The 20,167-nt window shown below is 34.1% G+C and overlaps 1 protein-coding gene across 1 annotated transcript; it reads right to left on the bottom strand.

Moving 5' to 3' along the window:
• Positions 1-4,185: 4,185 nt before the first annotated feature.
• On the bottom strand, positions 4,186-20,069 carry LOTGIDRAFT_236225 (hypothetical protein). Its single transcript, XM_009066523.1, has 22 exons — positions 19,974-20,069; positions 19,090-19,203; positions 18,245-18,339; positions 17,633-17,744; positions 17,011-17,109; positions 15,428-15,484; positions 14,973-15,107; positions 14,702-14,794; positions 14,303-14,347; positions 12,892-12,978; positions 12,046-12,162; positions 11,630-11,692; positions 11,333-11,406; positions 10,880-10,961; positions 10,577-10,651; positions 9,324-9,395; positions 8,768-8,876; positions 8,231-8,313; positions 7,541-7,578; positions 6,345-6,429; positions 5,342-5,455; positions 4,186-4,365 (listed from the first exon to the last, which is right to left on the bottom strand). Exons 1-22 carry the CDS (start codon positions 20,061-20,063, stop codon positions 4,321-4,323), a joined length of 1,884 nt encoding a protein of 627 aa, XP_009064771.1. The 5' UTR covers positions 20,064-20,069; the 3' UTR covers positions 4,186-4,320.
• Between the last annotated feature and the right edge of the window lie 98 nt (positions 20,070-20,167).

A 20,167-nucleotide genomic window follows, 5' to 3' on the forward strand; every position in this document is an offset into this window, starting at 1 on the left:
ACCTTCAAATCTTTGTCCAGAGTTATTTACATTTGATGAGTCGTCATAAATTGCCAATTGCCATATATAGAAAAGGCATCTGTAGCAATAGGAAAAATTCCTAGTTTGAGATATTTTTCATACACTTCTAGTAGCAGTACTTCTGAAGACTATTTACTTCATTCAAGACTCAAATCACCCTCTAAAATGGTGCATCTGTCCTTTTACGAACTGAAGGTATTTTTCTCCATTTTATATTAACTACATATTTATACACAATATATCATCCAAGAATCTTCGGTTTTAGAAAATTCCAATTTTATTTTTGAATTTATTTTAATATTTTTTTTTGTTTTGTATCCATTTTTTGTTTGCCATTTCCTTTTCAGTATTTTATTTTTGCCTTTTTTTTTTTTAATGTGTTATCTATATTTTGTTTTGCCAGTTTTTTTTTTCTATGTTTTAAGACGCGTAATATTGCATTTTCTTAATAATCCTTTAACGTGTAGAGATCGCATTTAACAGAACACAACTGTATTGTACACAATGTTTCAACAATTTACATTGTCATCATTAAGTGGAATGAGGGAGTATAATACAATAAGGTATAAATTTACATAAATAATAAACTATAGCAATAATTAATTCACCATGACAATGTAAATTGTTGAAACATTGTGTACAATAAACCTAAGGAAGTAGTATATCATAAAATTGTGTTCTGTTATTGAGTATTTTCTGTAATGTGTTTTGATTCAAGCCCATTTATATCTTAAAGATGGGTTCCCTTATTTTAATTTATGCAAAATGAAAATTTTAATACTTATATGAATAGAAAGTAGAGGTGTTCTAATGATTTGGAAAAATACCAGTTTGTCTCACATGTCCATAATTAATTCATAATTAGCTAAATTAGAAGAGAATTACCACCAGAATTCCAATGAGTGACCGATCAAGAAAGGTCAAAAAGTCTTTTTTCGTTTATCCAGACTGTAGATACATTATGTACATTTATGATTGGTTTAAACTCTTAATTATATGCAATGAGAACTTAATGAAATGATTAAGAATACATGAGAATTAAAATTAATCAAATAGTTTGCTAAATTTGACACTAAAAAATAAGGAAACCCATCTTTAAATGAATATACTTATCTTAATATTTACTTTACTGAAATATTAGAGCACACTACTGTCAAAGAGATTGTTAAGAGGTTTTCTAAAAAATTTTTATGTGTATCTGGGACACTGATAGCATCAATATGCACCATTCCAATTTTCAATCAGACGTCTATGATTCTATTAATGTCCCTGATACACATAAAAATTGAGGAAACTTCTTTAAGCTCGTAAGAAGCGACCAACATGTATAGTAAAGTAAATAATTAGACATTGATATCAATGGAGGTCTATTTTGTTACTCTTTGCTCAGACGAGCGTATTTTATGGCGGTGAATTATGTGCCCGCTCATGTCAGCGACGATTTCTTAAGCTGGCTTAAAAAATGCTAGATATTTACGACAGATTATTTAGTAATTAAATTGGCTCGTATTAATGTTGATATTCAGTGACGTGACAAAAAATTACGCCCTAGCATTAGAGGTACAATAAATAGACATTTAATCTACCTAAAACTAAATCAGACTTTTCAAATTGAAATTATATTTAAATTTCTATAAAATAGTTTTCTACCAATGGCCTCTTCATTATTTTTAATCAAAGCGTCTCGTGTTAAACCAGTTTTTGCAAAACCCAAAGATGCTGTTGTTGCCTTGGTGTGTTTCTATTCTGCTGCCTTGCTATTGCTTGTGTACTCCAACTGCCATAGCCTCATCCAAACAATGCAAATGAATGTGATGTATTTTATTTCATTTCATTTCGTTTTGATGTATGTACATATTGCTTTTGAATCAATTTCTTAAAACATTGAAATTTTGGTTATTTCTTACGTATGGCAAATATTTGAGTTGTTTTTTCCCAAATGTCCAGATGGTCACTGGATGACTCCTGATTTTCCTCTGGCGAGTCATGAATCGACTAATAGCTAACCCAGAAGACAATATGTTCATGGGTTACCTACTAGTTGACTCATAACTCACCAAGACAATATGCCCATGAGTTACATATTAGTTGACTCATGACTCAACGGGGAAAATAGGTAACTCATGAGCAGATTTTCCCTGGAGAGTCATGAATCGACTAATAGGTAACTCACCCCAGAAGACAATGTGCCCATGAGTTACATATTAGTTGACTCATGACTCAACGGGGAAAATAGGTAACTCATGAGCAGATTTTCCCTGGCGAGTCATGAATCGACTAATAGGTAACTCACCCCAGAAGACAATATGTTCATGGGTTACCTACTAGGTTGACTCATGACACGCCAAGACAATGTGCCCATGAGTTACATATTAGTTGACTCATGACTCAACGGGGAAAATAGGTAACTCATGAGCAGATTTTCCCTGGCGAGTCATGAATCTACTAATAGGTAACTCACCCCAGAAGACAATATGTTCATGGGTTACCTACTAGTTGACTCATCAAGACAATGTGCCCATGAGTTACATATTAGTTGACCCATGACTCACCGGGGAAAATAGGTAACTCATGAGCAGATTTTCCCTGGCGAGTATTGAATCTACTAATAGGTAACTCACCCCAGAAGACAATATGTTCATGGGTTACCTACTAGTTGACTCATCAAGACAATGTGCCCATGAGTTACATATTAGTTGACTCATGACTAAACGGGGAAAATAGGTAACTCATGAGCAGATTTTCCCTGGCGAGTCATTTACTAATTAGTTGCTTTTCCCCCTGGATAATCCGCTCTTGAGTTACCTATTATTTGATACATGACTCACCAGGTAATATCTGTAGCATAGAAATTCTCATGACTCACCAGGGCAAATCTGCCAAGACTCATTACCCAACAAGACAAGTCGGCAGTATAGAATGAGCCAACTAATCGGTAACTCGTGAGCAGATTGTTCTTTGGTGATTCATGAGTTTACTCACCAGGGGAAATATGCTCTTAGCTGACTCACGAAAAATTCAAATACAGAAATGAAAATAACTCACTAGGGAAAAACCTGCTCACGAGTTACCTATTAGTTAACTCATGACTCATCAAGGACAATATGCCCATGAGTTACCTAGTAGTTGACTCATGACTCACTGAGAACAATCTGCTCATGAGTTACCTGCTTGTTGACTCATGACTCACCGAGAACAATCTGCTCATGAGTTACATATTAGTTGACTCATGACTCACTGAGAACAATCTGCTCATGAGTTACCTGCTTGTTGACTCATGACTCACCTAGAACAATCTGCTCATGAGTTACATATTAGTTGACTCATGACTCACCAAGAACAATATGCTCATGAGTTACCTGCTTGTTGACTCAGGAAACCAAGAACAATATGCTCACGAGTTACCTATTGACTCACCAAGACAATGTGCCCATGAGTTACATATTAGTTGACTCGTGACTCAATGGGAAAAATCTGCTCATGAGTTACCTAGTAGTTAACACACGACTCATCAAGAACAATCTGCTCATGAGTTACCTATTAGTTGACTCATGACTTAACAGGGAAAATCTATTCGTGAGTTACCCACTAGTTAACACATGACTCGCCAAGAACAATATGCTCATGAGTTACCTGCTAGTTGACTCATGACTCACCAATAACAATATGCTCATGAGTTTCCTATCAGTTGACTCATGACTCAACAAGAACAATATGCTCATGCGTTGCCTACTAGTGACCTATTAGTTGACTCATGACTCAACAAGCAACATCTGCTCATGAGTTACCTACTAGTTGACTTATGACTCACCAAGAACAATCTGCTCATGAGTTATCTATTAGTTGACTCATGACTCAACAAGAACAATATACTCGAGAGTGACCTATTAGTTGACTCATGACTCAACAAGCAACAATATGCTCATGAGTTGCCTATTAGTTGACTCATGACTCAACAGGAAAAATCTATTCGTGAGTTAAGTACTATTTGACTCATGACTCACCAAGAACAATATGCTCATAAGTTACATATAAGTTGACTCATACTCAACTGGGAAAATATGCTCATGAGTTACCCACTAGTTAACTCAAATTTCCTGTTTTACGTGAGCTATGGATTTCTTATTGACTCATGAGTCACATTTTATGAAGAACATAATAGTTGAGTAAAGAACTCATTAGTTGCTACTTCTGGCTTACAAGTATAAATATATATGTTATCAAACTTGAGAGATGGCCCAAACATCAAATTTTGCGAGTTGAAAGAGGCTTTGTCAATCTGCCATGTTTTTAGTAGGTTTACTTCTGTAATTTATTCAACAGTATTTCATTCTTTCGACACTCCTATAAAATAGTACAAAAAAATTAAGTCAATGAGAATTTTTCTAAATACCAGACCTGTAGCTGCAAGGGGGGCTACTAGCTTTTATCATCCAGTCCCTCTACGTACAACGAAACAAGTTGCTTAAAATCCTTACAACTGACCAATCCTAAAGATGCTATTGAATCTGATTACTTGTAAATCCACATCCATTTTGGTGAAACTTGTAGATCAATTATGCTAAATTGTTGTTATCTCCCTTGAATAAGACCTGACAGAAAATTCAATCAAAAACGTAGACAGGAAAAGTTTGGGTGTCTGAGACTAGGGGGATACTGTCTGCCAATAACTGTACATCCCTGTACCAGTGTACACCATACTTTCAACAATGACATGGTTGATTACAGTTATCATATGCTTTCTTAGTTTGGTCAGGTCAAATAGCCATCTAAATATTTACCAGCTGATAGAGCTATATTTCAGCTATCTGTCTCAAAATTCAGAATTAAAATCTGATATCCTGTTCATCTACGATTCAATGAGAGACTTGACATATAGTTCTGTTCTATGCTCTATCAGCTGGCTAGTAAATAAAATATTTATGGTGAGGAAAACGAGCAGTCTTGGTCGGAGATTTTTGTTGTTGATTATTGTCTTGAGTAAAATCTTGCGTGTGCCCGTACTTCCACAAGGTTATCGCATTTATAATATCAAACCAGTTGATAATTGGCTCTGATATTTTTACCGTCTGCAAAACAGACAGTCATCATCCAATCAGAGCCATTTTCCTTTCAAGTGCATGCTCCACATCTGATTATCATCATGGTGGAAAACGACTGGAGATTTTTTTCTCTTAATATGCATGTGCCATAGTTGGCGAAACTCCTGACAAGACTCTAATCAACGACAAAAATCTACGAACAAGACCACTTGTGTGCCGGCACCTTTACACAACTTAATCCCTTCAGCTATAATCTAAAAACAAATGACATACAGTACCTCTTTAAATTCTTTGACTGTTTTAAAATAAAGTCGCTGTTTTTCTACCAAATCAATATAATGGTCATTTAGTTGATCTCGTTTCATTTTCTCCTCCTGCTTTCTTTTCTCCACCTAAAAGAAATAATAAAAAATCGCTGTAGGAGTGTTGATTTGACTAATGAAGACATGCAGTGTGCAATGAGTAAATAATTTTCCAGGACACCCATATTGGCTTACTCTATTCCCATTTCTAACTGTCAGGAGATCTTTTACAAGCACAGTTTGTAGTAAGTAAAGTTTATTTACCGATATGAAAGATTAGACATTTTCATCGACAGCCCCTCTGAACTACCTCTCTGAGCAGACACCGAGAGAGGTACCTAGAAGAGCATAGATCATGGATACACCCTTGCTTCCCTCAAACCAATAGGAGAGATCGGCCATGATGTCATAGAGGTGCTTTGTGTATCACATGATACACAACTTTAACAGTTGTAAGAGTGGTTTGTCCTACCAATTGTCTTACTCAAGTAATGCAGTGTCCTATTTTTAGCATTTCACAGCTAAGCTGATTTCTCCTATTGCAAGCCCCAAGAACTTTAAAGATGGGTTTCCTTGTTTTTAAGTGTCAAATTAAGCAAACTATTTGATTAATTGTTGTTTCTAATGAATTATCATGTATTCAATAATTTGGTGTTTCTAATGAATTATCTTAATCATATCATTATGTTGTATTGCATATAATTAAGTGTTTTAACCAATCATAAATGTCCATGTATGTACAGTCTGGATAAACAAAAATAGGCTTTTTGATCTTTCTTGATCGGTCATTCATTGGAATTCTGCTGGCAATTCTCTTCTTATTTAGCTAATTATGAATTAATTATGGACATGTGAGACAAACTGTTTTTTTCCAAGTCATTAGAACACCTCTACTTTCTAATCATAAAAGTATTAGCATTTTCATTTTCATAAATGAAAATAAGGGAACCCATCTTTAAAATAGGAATTTTGACCTTACCTTCTTCTTGTTTTGTTTTATTCCCTCCACTATTGTTTCAAATTGTTTTAAAAACTGATCTTTATTTTGTTGACTGGACATCGCTCTACAAATTTCAAGAATTGATAAATAAATCAAAGAATAAAGTTGTCTAAATATTTACTTTATAAGTTGCTAAAATCCATTTTCATCCATTTGTATAGTGTAAATATTCAGCTGATAAATCTCAAATTTAACGGTAGTTATATGTAGCACATTTCAGAATCAAAGTCAGACATCAAGCTTCCCTACAGTTACATACAGAATGACATATTTACCAAGACCTTCGTAACTCATGAGCAGATTTTGGTGAGTCATGAGTCAATAGGTAACTCATGAGCAGATTGTCCTCGGTGAGTCATGAGTCAATAGGTAACTCATGAGCAGATTGTCATTGGTGAGTCATGAGTCAACTAATATATCAACTATAGTCAAATATGGATCAACTATATTGACTCATGACTCACCAAGGACAATCTGCTCATGAGTCAACTAATAGGTAACTCATGAGCAGATTGTCCTTGGTGAGTCATGAGTCAATAGGTAACTCATGAGCATATTGTCCTTGGTGAGTCATGAGTCAATAGGTAACTCATGATCAGATTGTCCTTGGTGAGTCATGAGTCGATAGGTAGCTCATGAGCAGATTGTCCTTGGTGAGTCATGAGTCAACCACTAGGAAACTCATGAGCATATTGTCCTTGGTGAGTCATGAGTCAACTAATAGGTAACTCATGAGCAGATTGTCCTTGGTGAATCGTGAGTCAATAGGTAACTCATGAGCATATTATCCTTGGTGAGTCATGAGTCAATAGGTAACTCATGATCAGATTGTCCTTGGTGAGTTATGAGTCAACCACTAGGAAATTAATGAGCATATTGTCCTTGGTGAGTCAGTCATGGGTCAACCAATAAGTAACTCATGAGCAGATTGTCCTTGATGAGTTAATAGCAAACTCATGGGCATATTGTCTTTGGTGAGTCATGAGTCAACTAATAGGTAACTAATGAGCAGATTGTCCTTGGTGAGTCATGAGTCAAGACATTTTCCCCTGAGTCTAATTAGTTGGAAAAGTCCAAAACATGAGCCAAATTTGGTTATTTCATATTTTTTAAGACAAAAAATTTCAAAACCATGAAAAGAAAAACTTTCGGAAACAAGAAAGTAGGAAACTTACTGTGAAAAATTGTCATGTATGGAATTTAACAACGTGACCTGAAATACAAATATGATACACAACATCAACCCTTAATAACCATTGATCACAATTCAAAGATGGGTTTCCTTGTTTTTTAGAGTCAAATTAAGTAAACTATTAGATTAATTGGTGTTTCTAATGAATTATCATGTATTCTTAATCATATCATTATGTTCTTATTGTATATAATAAAGATATTTTAAACAATCATATGTATGAACAGTCTGGATAAACAAAAAAAGACTTTTTGACCTTTCTTGATCGGTCACTCATTGGAATTCTGCTGGTAATTCTCTTCAAATTTAGCTAATTATGAATTAATTATGGACATGTGAGACAAACTGGTATTTTTCCAAGTCATTAGAACACCTCTACTTTCTATTCATATAAGTATTAGCATTTTCATAAATGAAAATAAGGGAACCCATCTTTAACAACTCTAAACATATTTCTTTCAGAGCATTTTTAATTTTCCAGATGGTTTCATTCTTGAGTGATCACTGAAAATTTCACTGAGTTCGTCAAAATCCAGCAGAATTGTTGACAATTAGCACATAACAAAGTGCAAATTCTTTAGAGCTTCCAATTGAAAACATTTTTATATTAAGCCAGATGGACTGATGATTGTAGTTCTATTCAAAACGTGGCACAGTCACATAGTAGACCTACCTCTTTATTTAAATAAAGTTTGGTATCATCTAGAGTATTGTACAGAGTATAAAACTGTTTCGTTTCTTTATGTGTTGAAGCAACTGAAAATATAAAACAAGTGTGTCTGTTACTTCTACTAAAGGGAACGAACTCTTTCAGACGTCATTCATTGCATCCTGGGAAAAATAGACAAACCTGAGATTTCACTTGAAAGCTTTCAGCTGGCGTCTCTGGAACACCTGATGCATCTCTGAGTTTGTCAATTCAGACAGTCTACCTAGCTAAACATGTTTATTTGGTATTTGGTTCTGTCAACTTAACATCCCTTTCAGAGAGTTCACATATCGAATAATGTTATTTTGCATTCAGGTTTATCAACTTTAAATCCCTTTCAGAGAGTTCACATATCTAATAATATTACTTTGGTTTATCAACTCCCTTTTAGAAATTCTAGCCAATAATTCTATATGGAATTTGGGTTTGTAAACTCTGTAACCCTTTCAGAGAGTCCACAAAACAAATTATTATTTTTTTCCTAAACAATGTAAAACTCACTTTGATTATAAAGCTCTACAAATCGACGTTGATATTGACTAAGTTCAGCTCGTGATGGTATCTCATCTATTTTACGTTGTAATCCTGCTATTTCACGGTTTTTACGTGCCTATAAAATATCACAAGATCGCGTTAAGATCTACTGAGAGGCAAAAGAAATGTCACTTCTGACAACACTGTTCAACCTAAAGAGACACTTTAAGTTTTGCAGAGTGGGGTTAGCTCTTAAGTTAATTTAAAGGGACAGATGCACCATTTTTTGACCAATCATACTTTAGTTAAGTCAATCAGTAATAGTGTTCACAGCTCACCATCGAAATTTGAGCCTTTAAATCCATGTGTGTCCAGAATTATTTGTGTTTGAAAGTTAAAAAGACGAGTCGTTTTTTAAGAAAAGACATCTATAGAAATAGGAAAAATTCCTAGTTTGAGATATATTTGAATGAATTATGTGATTTCTGTACAATTCTAGTACTTCTGAAGACTATTCACATATATTCAAGACTCAAATCAACCCCCCAAAAATTTGTTGCGGGCCTTAAAAAACATTACATACCAATAAAAGTCGTATTTTATGAAGTTTTTCTCTATCAGATTCATATTGTTTGTCTATTAAACCTACTCTTTCCTACATTGAAAGAAAAAAACACAAATATTTCAAACTATTAATTTATTTCAGATTAAGATAACAAAATCAATTTTACCCCTAAAAATATTTTTCACAAATTTAAAGATAGCTTGCCAGGCAAGATAACATACGCCCACTACCAGCTGTCAGAAATGATAACAAAGTCTCTATGTGGTTTAATATGTGAAACCAATCATCTGATTTTTACTAATTTCAAGCTTTACTCTATAGCTAAAGAATTGTAGCCTGTAGAGTGAGCACGAGTTGCACAATATAGCTAATAGAGTGAAACGTCAAGTTAGACACGATATTTCGGTGAAAAATTATCCGATCATCACGAAAATCGATATGGAACATCTTCATAATGACATTGACACACAAAATCAAAATCAAAAGAATCTGTAAAGAATTGTAGCCTGTAGAGTGAGCATGAACCAAATGTGAACGGACGGACTGACCGACAGGGTGATGTTTTTGCCCCAAAATTTTCATAATTTTCTTGGCAGAACCATCTCAGACGGTCCATTAGAGGCTTGCAACTATGATACCCCTGTAGATTTGCTACATTTTTTTATTCAGCCTAGTTGAGTGCACCCCCTATTTGTACCCCCAGTTTCAGGAGTCTTGCACCACCACTGTCAATGAGGTAGATATGAAATGAGTCAAAATGTGTGCTATTGTTTTCATTATAACAATGTTCTATTACATTTGGAGCAATTTTGAGAAGCAGCCATTTTGTTAGTGATTAAATATGTCATTGTCATTTACTAAAAAAAAAAAACAAAAAACTCAGTTTAATGTAAACTCTACTCTTAAAGATTGGTTTCCTTTCCTTTCTCATGAATTATCATGTATTCTTAATCATATCATTATGTTCTTATTGTATATAATTAAGAGTTTTCACCAATTATAAATGTCCATGTATGTACAGTCTGGATAAACAAAAAAAGACTTTTTGACCTTTCTTGATCGGTCACTCATTGGAATTCTGCTGGCAATTCTCATCTAATTTAGCTAATTATGAATTAATTATGGACATGTGAGGCAAACTGGTATTTTTCCAAGTCATTAGAACACCTCTACTTTCTATTCATATAAGTATTAGCATTTTCATTTTCATAAATGAAAATAAGGGAACCCATCTTTAACACTAACACTTGAATAACATAAAAGCAACAGACCTTGTCTTCTGAATCTAAATCATCTCCTTCTAGTTTCAATTTATCTATATTCTCTTTTAATCTTCCCATCTCTTCCTATAATATTCATATACTCAATTCTTCACTCCTGTATAGTGAGTTTTCTAGCAACATATCGTTTCAGGGTAAGGTGGATTTTGACATCAACTAGATGGATTATTTAACGTTTCTGCAAATGAAACTATTGCATGGCTACTTCATTTCTGAATTTAATTTTGATAAGTGATACGAATAAATGCTATTGAGCTCTTTCGGTTGATAAAGGCTGAAATCCTAATTTCATACCTTACAATGGTTCTTGAACTCTTGTTCCTGTTTCTTTAGATTTTCATTCATGGCCACCAGTGATCTTAAAGTCTGTAAGATACTGGAATAGGGACAAAAAAAATACCATATAAGATCTGACAAAATTGCTACACACCATGAATTCAAAGTCATTAAAATATTCAACCAATCAAATGCACTGAATCAAAATCATTACAAAAGTTATCATATCAAAATTGCCCTGTATGATCTAATAAAATTGATATGCATCATGAGTTCCAGGTCATTGAAATATCTAACCAATCAAAATCTCTGATTCATAAAATCTATTAATCACATGTAGTGAATTCTGGAATTTTCAAATCTGATTCAAATGCAGACAAAGGTGTTTTGTTTAATGTTTTTTTCTCTGGGCGACTGCACTTGCCATCCATGATCTGAAGAAAATTTATACCACTATTTAATTGGGTGTACCTCTTATTTTCATCTGTTTCCATTTCTTCAAGTTTCTTCATCTCATTATCTATTAATTTACCCTTTTCTTGGGCCTAAAAATAAGTTAACAAATTCAAAAAAAATTAGTAGTCAAGTAATCTAGCATGTTTCCTCAGGAAAGTTGTTCAGATGGGATGATAATCTCAAGTCCTGTGTGCAAACATCAAATGCTCCTTGGACAAATGAGTAAAATAATGCTGTTGGAAAAAATTTCACTCATTGCACACTGCTCAAAATAGTTTTATTTTGTTGTTTATAGAAAATAAGAAGGCCTACCTCTTTCAACTTCTCTTGTGTCTCCTGATAGGTTTTCTCTAACTCACTATGTTTTGCCATCACCTAAACAAATATACATGAACAAGAGTTATTTCCCTTGTTCTTACCAAGCGCTGGATAACCTCTGATAGTTTAGTAGAAGTATTATAAGTAAGTTAATAAAGGTGAGTGTTATACAAGGATGTGTATTGTACTAGGAATTATACTGTATATAACTAACCTCTGATAGTTTAGTAGAAGTATTATAAGTAAGTTAATAAAGGTGAGTGTTATACAAGGATGTGTATTGTACTAGGAATTATACTGTATATAACTGACCTCTGATAGTTTAGTAGAAGTATTGTAAGTAAGTTAATAAAGGTGAGTGTTATACAAGGATGTGTATTGTACTAGGAATTATACTGTATATAACTGACCTCTGATAGTTTAGTAGATGTATTATCTATCTGTTTACGTAAAGCTGTTGTAATACGTTTATGTTGTTGTACTCCTCCAACTCTCTCACTTTTTTCAATATCTTCAATTTCACCTTGCTACAAATTACAAAGAGACAAAAAACATTTAAGCTCGTGATTTTCATCAATGAAGAAATTGTAAAAGATAGCTTGCCAGGCAAGGTAACATACGCCCATTGGCAGCTTTCAGAAATGATAAAACAGTCTTTGGTGACTAAAGTATGAATTTTCTCATGTCAAAGAAATTTTAATAGTTTGAATTCAATGATATATATATTTACTACCAGTTATTTATGCTGAGAAATTCCACCAAGTTTTTAACTATAGCTAATAGGGTGAAACGTCAAGGCAGACACGATATTTCGGTGAAAAATTATCCGATCATCACGAAAATCAATAGGGATCATCTTCATAATGACATTGACACACAAAATCAAAATCACAAGAATCTGTAAAGAATTGTAGCCTGTAGAGTGAGCACGAACCAAATGTGAATGGACGGACCGACAGGGGTGATTACAATATACGCTCATCTTATGTGTGGGCGTATAAAAATAGTTACTTAAGAGCTACAGTCATGCATTAAGCTGAATATAAAAGTTGTAGAAATAATGACATTAGTACTAAAAACTATAAACATGGATGAATGGATGAATGAATGAATGAATGAATGAATGAATGAATGAATGAATGAATGAATGAATGAATGAATGAATGAATGAATGAATTCATTCTAAGTTTTCCATATATATGGACATATATACTATTGAATGAATGAACAAACAAATGAATGAATGATAAACTTACTCGATCAGCGTATTCCGAAGCAATTTGTTGTATTTCTGCAGACTGCATGCTGACAATGGAACCAACAGCACTGGCCGAGAGTTTACCCTAATCAAACAACATAAAATCATGCAACACATACTTATTATTAATGTAATAAAGATACCATATTTAACAATTCTAGCTATGTGAACTCTCAAAAAACTCCTTAAAGGTATAGTAATCGCAAGTAAGTTTCCCTGTGTTCAGAAATACTATTTCTAATTTGGCAATAACTCTAACACTGCGTTCAGATGAATAAAGCTAAGGCAGATTAACTTCCAACCGTTCTTCGAGCCTGTTGTTTTTTGTCGTCTGAACACGACCCGTTGAAGTTAAGCTACCTTAACTTGCACCTACTTCGGAGGTGGCTTGAAACCTTGCTTGGAAAGTTAAGCTGGCTTAATTTTGCCGTCTGAACGCCCCTGGCTAACAAAGCCGGATATAACATTTCCCGCGCGTACTGTCCCCGATTCCCGTCATTACCTGTTTGTATTCGTCAACAAACAACAACTTTAGCCATTGAGCAAGAAAGTAAAAATGAACGTCCCCGGCGTCTTCTTTCAAAAGATGCCGGTCTCTTTCGGCGTAAAAAGAAAAGTTGAAGAAGTTTATAAATCAATATAATCGGAATCGTCGCCATTTTGTGGGTAAAAGTAAACATTACACGCGCATGCGTCATGGTATTTTGACCTCTGAACTTCTGAGGTCATGTCAAAGCTGGCTTAATTTTTATATCCGTCTGAACGCTCACGGAAAACACGAAAACCAAGCTCGAAGAACGGTTGGAAGTTAAGCTGGCTTAACTTTAGTCGTCTGAACGCAGTATAATATAAGCCTGTTTATTTTCACTATCATGCAAAGTGTTACAGCACGTACAGAAAAATAAATTATGTTACTATGACTCAAAATGGCAGAAAGCAAAATAAAAAAATAAGTAAATTTGAAATGAAAAAAAAAAGTAAGACATGCCACAATTTTCTTTTTTGAAGGAATGTCACTTTGTCCACTGAAAGTCTATCTTTGCAATTAAATTGGACAGCAAAGGGACAACTTTCCAAATATCTGGAATAACTTTCTATCAGGATCTAAGATGGCCTTTGACTCATATTTTCTTGAAATTTTAAAATTGTTGAAATGAACGATCCAACCTACTGAATTACAGTGGAAACAAAACATATCTATAAGGCCATACAAAATAATTAGTCTGTTTTGCAGGCCTTTTTTTTCAAAAATCGGGGCAAGAGGGCAAATTTATTCTTTATTATTTATAAGCGATTTTTTGGGTTTTCAACTGGAATAAATCAGGCATTTTTAGGCCTGTAAAACAGACTATTCATTTTGTATGGCCTAAATATGACTGAAATAAAAAAAATGGCTGAAATTGACTGACCTCTTGTAAACCAGACATTCCAGTCATCAACATCTTGATACGTTTCTGGAAAATAAAATACCAAAATAAAATAGAGTTTTGAAAACATCATTCTGTCCTATAGCTAAATGGCTCAAATCAAAAATAATTTAATATCCCGGGGCCTTATTCTTGAAAACTTAACTTAAGATGATTTTAGTGTTCCAGTCATCTGATTGGTTAATGACTAACATTGATTTTAAATTCATTTTTATTATCCAATCAGATTGCTGTATTTCTTAAAATCCTGATTTTATTTAAGTTAAATTTTGGGGAATAAGGCCCCTGATCAAATTGTTGCAAGTGACGACAGCTTGTAATATCGCAGCAAAAATTGTATATCGCAGCAAAAATTTCAATTATCAATAAATAAGAACTGACCTCTTCTTCAGCTTGTAAGTCTTCTTCTGTTTCCGTCTCTTTCCCGCCTAAACTAGCAGCTACAGCTTTCTTCTTAGCAGACGCATCGCTCTCCTACAATATCAAAATTATTGTTTGGTTGATGGTTTCACAAATTGTTTCTATGTAGGAATTGGAATAACCTCTGAAATCTATTGTTTATAGCCGCGTTATACACCCGACTGCGACCATTTGCCATCTTACAGCAACTAAAATGTATCACGTCGCCGTCACACGTAACAAATACACAAACCTTGCCGTCTTTGGGTGTCTTGCTGAAACCATAGCGTCGACCATATTCTAATAATGTAGAATGGACTCGCGTTTCTTCATCTTCCACCTGACTACTGGCGTTACGTCGGAATTTTCTCTGAGGTTTGTATGCATCCTACAAAACACAATACTGAAATGGAGGCTTATGTCCTACTGGTCTGTACATTATGACCATGACCTTCAGCTCTGTATATTTCTACTCTCTTTCGATTTTCAACTGTAGAGAGATTTTTAGTATGCACAGCTTAACATGACTTTAGTTTATTGTCCCAGCTGAGTAATTTGACACATTTCCCTTGCCATGTCAGAGAATATTTCATTAAATATGTCCAAATTTTAAATCTTAACTCTTTTTGTCTGACAAATGTTTTTTTCCCTGCAAAGAGAGAAAAATGGATTTTTTTTAATCACGGGCACAGAAAACAAAATGGCTACCTTTGCCGTCTGCACAGCTTCTATAGATTTTTCTTTACCCTCTAAAAACAACTCATCCTAAAAGGAAAAGAAAGACAGGGGTAAACCAAAGATATGCATAGATGGGGGAGGGGTTGAGTTGAAGCTGTCACGGTTGTGGTGTTACTGAATAAGGAAAGATTTGTAGTTCGGGGAGATAAAGGGAGGGGGGCTGGCGAATGGTGATATGAATTGTGGTAATTCCATCCTATCCTGTTTGATCATTGCCTAACTATTCAAAGTTTACAATTTTCGTTCCTAAAAAAAATTCCCTGATGAGATATTCAAGGACTTATCAATTCTGTGCAATCTCACCTAGACAGATATAAACAAGACAAGGCCGTCAGATAAGATAGTCTAAATACATGTTGTAAACAGTCACGTTTTATTTTTATCACTGATCAACTCATTGACCACATTTTTAATTTACTATCAGATTCAAATTTCTAGATCAAAGTCACTTATAAATAATTCAGGTACCTTTTTTTGTTTTTCTGTGTAATCTAACATGTTTTCTGCTTCAGTCCTGTTCTAATGACCTTAATTTTAACGAATTAGGCGCTAGCAAAACCCTAAGAGGCTGTAATGTTGATCTACTTTTGGTTTCATTTGAAGGACCTTCTAATGAGAACAGTTAATTAAGATAACCCTGTTATACTTGCTTAATTGAATTGGATTTTGGATAAACATGTCTGAAACATATCGGTCAACTTGTAAACAACTCCATCACTACCACGACACATTATTATCTGTCCAATGACGCAGCAGTAACATCGCAAGATAAGATAACCCCGTAATTCTATTATGCTCACGATTTAACATTATCTACATGTCACATCCTTTGACGGCCATTTTGAATATCACACGAACATGATGAATAAAATGTTTTGAAAATTTTAAATTTTGATGTACTTTGACCTTTTGATCAAGTTTTGATATACTTAGATCACCCTGACTGACATGTAAACAATAAACACTTCAAAAATCATGAGATAATGTTTTTTTTGAAGGACATGTCTAAATATTTCGTTCTCCTTTTTGCCTCTTATTCATTAAAGCAAACAACACCATGCAGTGCTCAATGACATGATTTTACCATGCAATCTCAGCTTATAGTCGAAACAACTAAACATTTTTCCATGTCAGTCTCTACAATCTGCATGTGACGGGGCCGTCTGGGGGGAAAAAAGACCTGAACCAAAGATACAAATACAAGAAGAAAAAAAAAATTAATAATTTAAATAAAATAAGAAAAAAAAAAGGGTAAAAAAATAAAACAAATAATAATAAATAAAAAAAATAAATAAATAAAAAAATAAATAAACTTATAAATAAATAAAAAAAATAATAATAAATAAACAAAAAAATAAATAAACAAAAACAAAAATAAAATAAAATGAAAAAAAAAAAATAAATAAAAAAATAAATAAATAAATAAACAAATAAATTTATAAATAAATAAATAAAAAATAAATAAATAAAAAAAAATATAAATAAACAAATAAATTTATAAATAAATAAAAAAATAAATAAATAAAAAACAAAAAAAGAAGGAATAATAATACCTCTGGAGTTTTATGGTGTTTATTAAACTGAGAGACTGAGAAAGCTCGGATATAATCTCCCATTTCTTCTCGTGTTTCTATAGCTCTCTTTACCAGCCACTGAAAATAGAACATTTCAAATTTACAGACATCATAATGGGAAGTGGTTGACTCATGGAATCACCTTGATCCTATAGCCACAGGAAAAAGTTTCAAAGTTCCCAAAACCAGACACCCAAGACAATGATAATGCTGTGTCAATTCTTTTAAGTACTGGCCATGGAATCAGAATTATTTTCAACATTTAAAGCTTGTGGATCTAACAGTCATCAAAAATAAACACCAAATTACGTTTTGTTTCAAATTTGCACATCCTTGTCAGAAGGGGCCTACAGTTGTCACCAGGCCAACTCTCAATGGCATAGGTTCTGGATTCAGAATTTTTTACCTTGGAGTTGATTGGAATCTAATACCCATAGCAGATGACAATCATACTAGCTAGACTATTTGAGTGCGCTAATTGAATTTTGCATCAAATTTTCAAAGCTATCGAGCCACCAGTTCGTAATATAAGATCTGTTACCAATTTTCATTGTGACACTGTTCAAATTTTCCAAATTTAGTATTGAAAAAAATGAATTACCTGAACAACTGGAAAAATGTGTATAAAATCTAGACCTTGAATTTGATGAGGCTCAATTCTCTGTGGACATTTCATCTTCGGTAAAACAGCAACAATTTTCTCAGTTAAAGCACTAGAATAATACATTAAAAACTGTGAATTTTCCTATTTAAAATTGTGAATTCAGTTTTCTCAAGTTCCCCATTTTCAGGGGTTGATTCGAGTCTTTAATGTATGTAGATAGTCCTCAGAAATGGTAGAAATATTTCAAGAAAAGACAAGCCGTCATTTAACCTTCCAACACAGATAATTCTAGACATACATGGATTTGAAGGCATAAATTTTGAAGGTGAGCTGTGAACACTTTTACCGTACTGATAAACTTGGCTAAAATATACACTTCAGCTTTTGGACTATTAGAAAGATATTCCATAATATACAAAGTAAATTGGTGTATACCCTTGCTTTAACATCAAGAAGTTTGTCTGAATCAAGGATCCGTTCGTGCTCAGGTTCAGGAATCTTAAGTAATGCCAAGAGGTTTAAGCAAACGACAAGATGGAAGAATACAGACTTTTTTGTGTTCAAAGCAGAAACTTTTCCAGATTCAGATGACAAAATCCGAAGACTTACATTTTTTGTCCGATGGAAGAATTTTCTTGGAAGAGTAAATCAACGTCTACATCAAAATTACAAGTTGTTATACACCATGTCATACCACCAACAACCTGCCAATACATCGATTGATATGTGTGCAATGAGAGAAATTTTCAAAAGGATTGCTCTGGAATCTTTAAAATACATAGCCTGTAGTACATCAGGCCTCTTTTTATTGACCGAGCTCCTGACTTGCAGGTGCAAACCAGGTTGACAGTTCAAATGAAATGAAATGAAATGAATGGAGTTTTACGTCCTACTTTTCTCTACCATGTGGGCTAATGAAGACGGGCAACGCCATGCAGGGTGCAATGAGGGAAATTTTGCCATTACAGCGGCATTAGCCTGCTCTTTATCGATTTCCAACTGTCGAGGGATCTTTAATGTGCACAGCCTGTAGCACACGGGGCCTCGGTTTATTGTCCCATCCGAATGACTAGACGCTTTTTCCATGTCAGCACCTCTTACCTGCATCACTGACAGGGGGAAACCGGGTTGAAAAATCCGAAGGTATTATCTCGATCTAATGTAATCAAAATAGCGGTGTTTCATTGGTTGTCAGCGGAGACAGCCATATTGCCCAATCGCCGATTTGAATTTCGCATTTGTGGACCACTGCTTATCTAAACCAAATTGCACCAAATCGTACTACCTAATCGAATCGGCCCATAAAAACGCCTCAGACCTCTAGGATAGCAATTAAAAGTACCTTATATTTACCTGACAAATTAACTATTTAGGGGGAAACTAGATTGGCCAATCAATTCGGAACTGTGCTATAGTACACAAATAACTTATATCTTATAATAATAGAAACCAACCTTATCAAAGGGAGATAAGCCTTTAATCCTCGCTCTAAAATATCCTGCAGCCAATAAGAGATTGATGGTTTCTTGTAGTTTAACATTCTGTTCTTCATCTTCTCGAGTTTCAACCTGAAATCAAATTTCTCTTGCTACACTTAGTATCGAAATTGATCTTTGGATTGTGTCCAGTCCAATTTGACTGACTTGCACTGCTGCAAATTAATGTGGGCTTGTATGTTTAGATATTTTGTTTCTAATTTTTGATGTTGGTGACTCCACTTGCCATCAAAGATCAGAAGACATGTTGTTCTCCATTGCATACTTCTATTAATACAATACTCAATCAATCAAATGTTCTGTGAAAATGTGTCAAATACTGGAATATTCATAGATTGTCTTGCCTTTCCTACCCAGTCCTAAACTATACTTTTGGTTGCTTGATATAGGCTATGTGTTATGACAACTTTTGATGCTCTTGAGAAAATTTTGAAAGAACATGATTTCAGAAAGAAGTTCACCAGATCAAACATTGCAAGTTTTATGGTAAGAAATATATATTTGCATTTTCATCAGATTGTGAAAGCACTTGTGTCATGCATTGTCAGAGGAATTTCTGTTTTGAATTGTGTTCAATTGACTATTAATTTATTAACCTGATTAGATCAAAAGTATCAACCCTTACCAATTAAGAATATTGTAATAAGTGTTTTGACTTGCCTTGTCCCAATATTAATGTAGGCATCTGATTAATACTAGCATGTGAGTTTTAAGTTTGTTACTTTGGGGGGGGGGGTTTGAATAATTTTTCACTTATTATTTATGTTTTCATGAAAGTTACACTATCTCTCTAAGTAATATTTTGGGAAAAAGTTGACTGAACGATATGAATAGGGAAATACCTCTACTTCTCTCCCATCAGCATCAACTTGAGTTGTAGGAAGCCTGGAAGACGATATTCCAGCAAACACACTCCCACTTGTCGCAGCCATGTTTAGGTCATGTGACTTTCTATAAATGACCCGGAAGTTTATCTTTTTTACGTTTAACCTCTGACCGCATGTTAACCTGGGGTCACGACCTACTTTTAGTTCTT

Source organism: Lottia gigantea (genome assembly GCF_000327385.1).
Source record: "Lottia gigantea unplaced genomic scaffold LOTGIsca_77, whole genome shotgun sequence".
NCBI lineage: Eukaryota > Metazoa > Mollusca > Gastropoda > Lottiidae > Lottia > Lottia gigantea.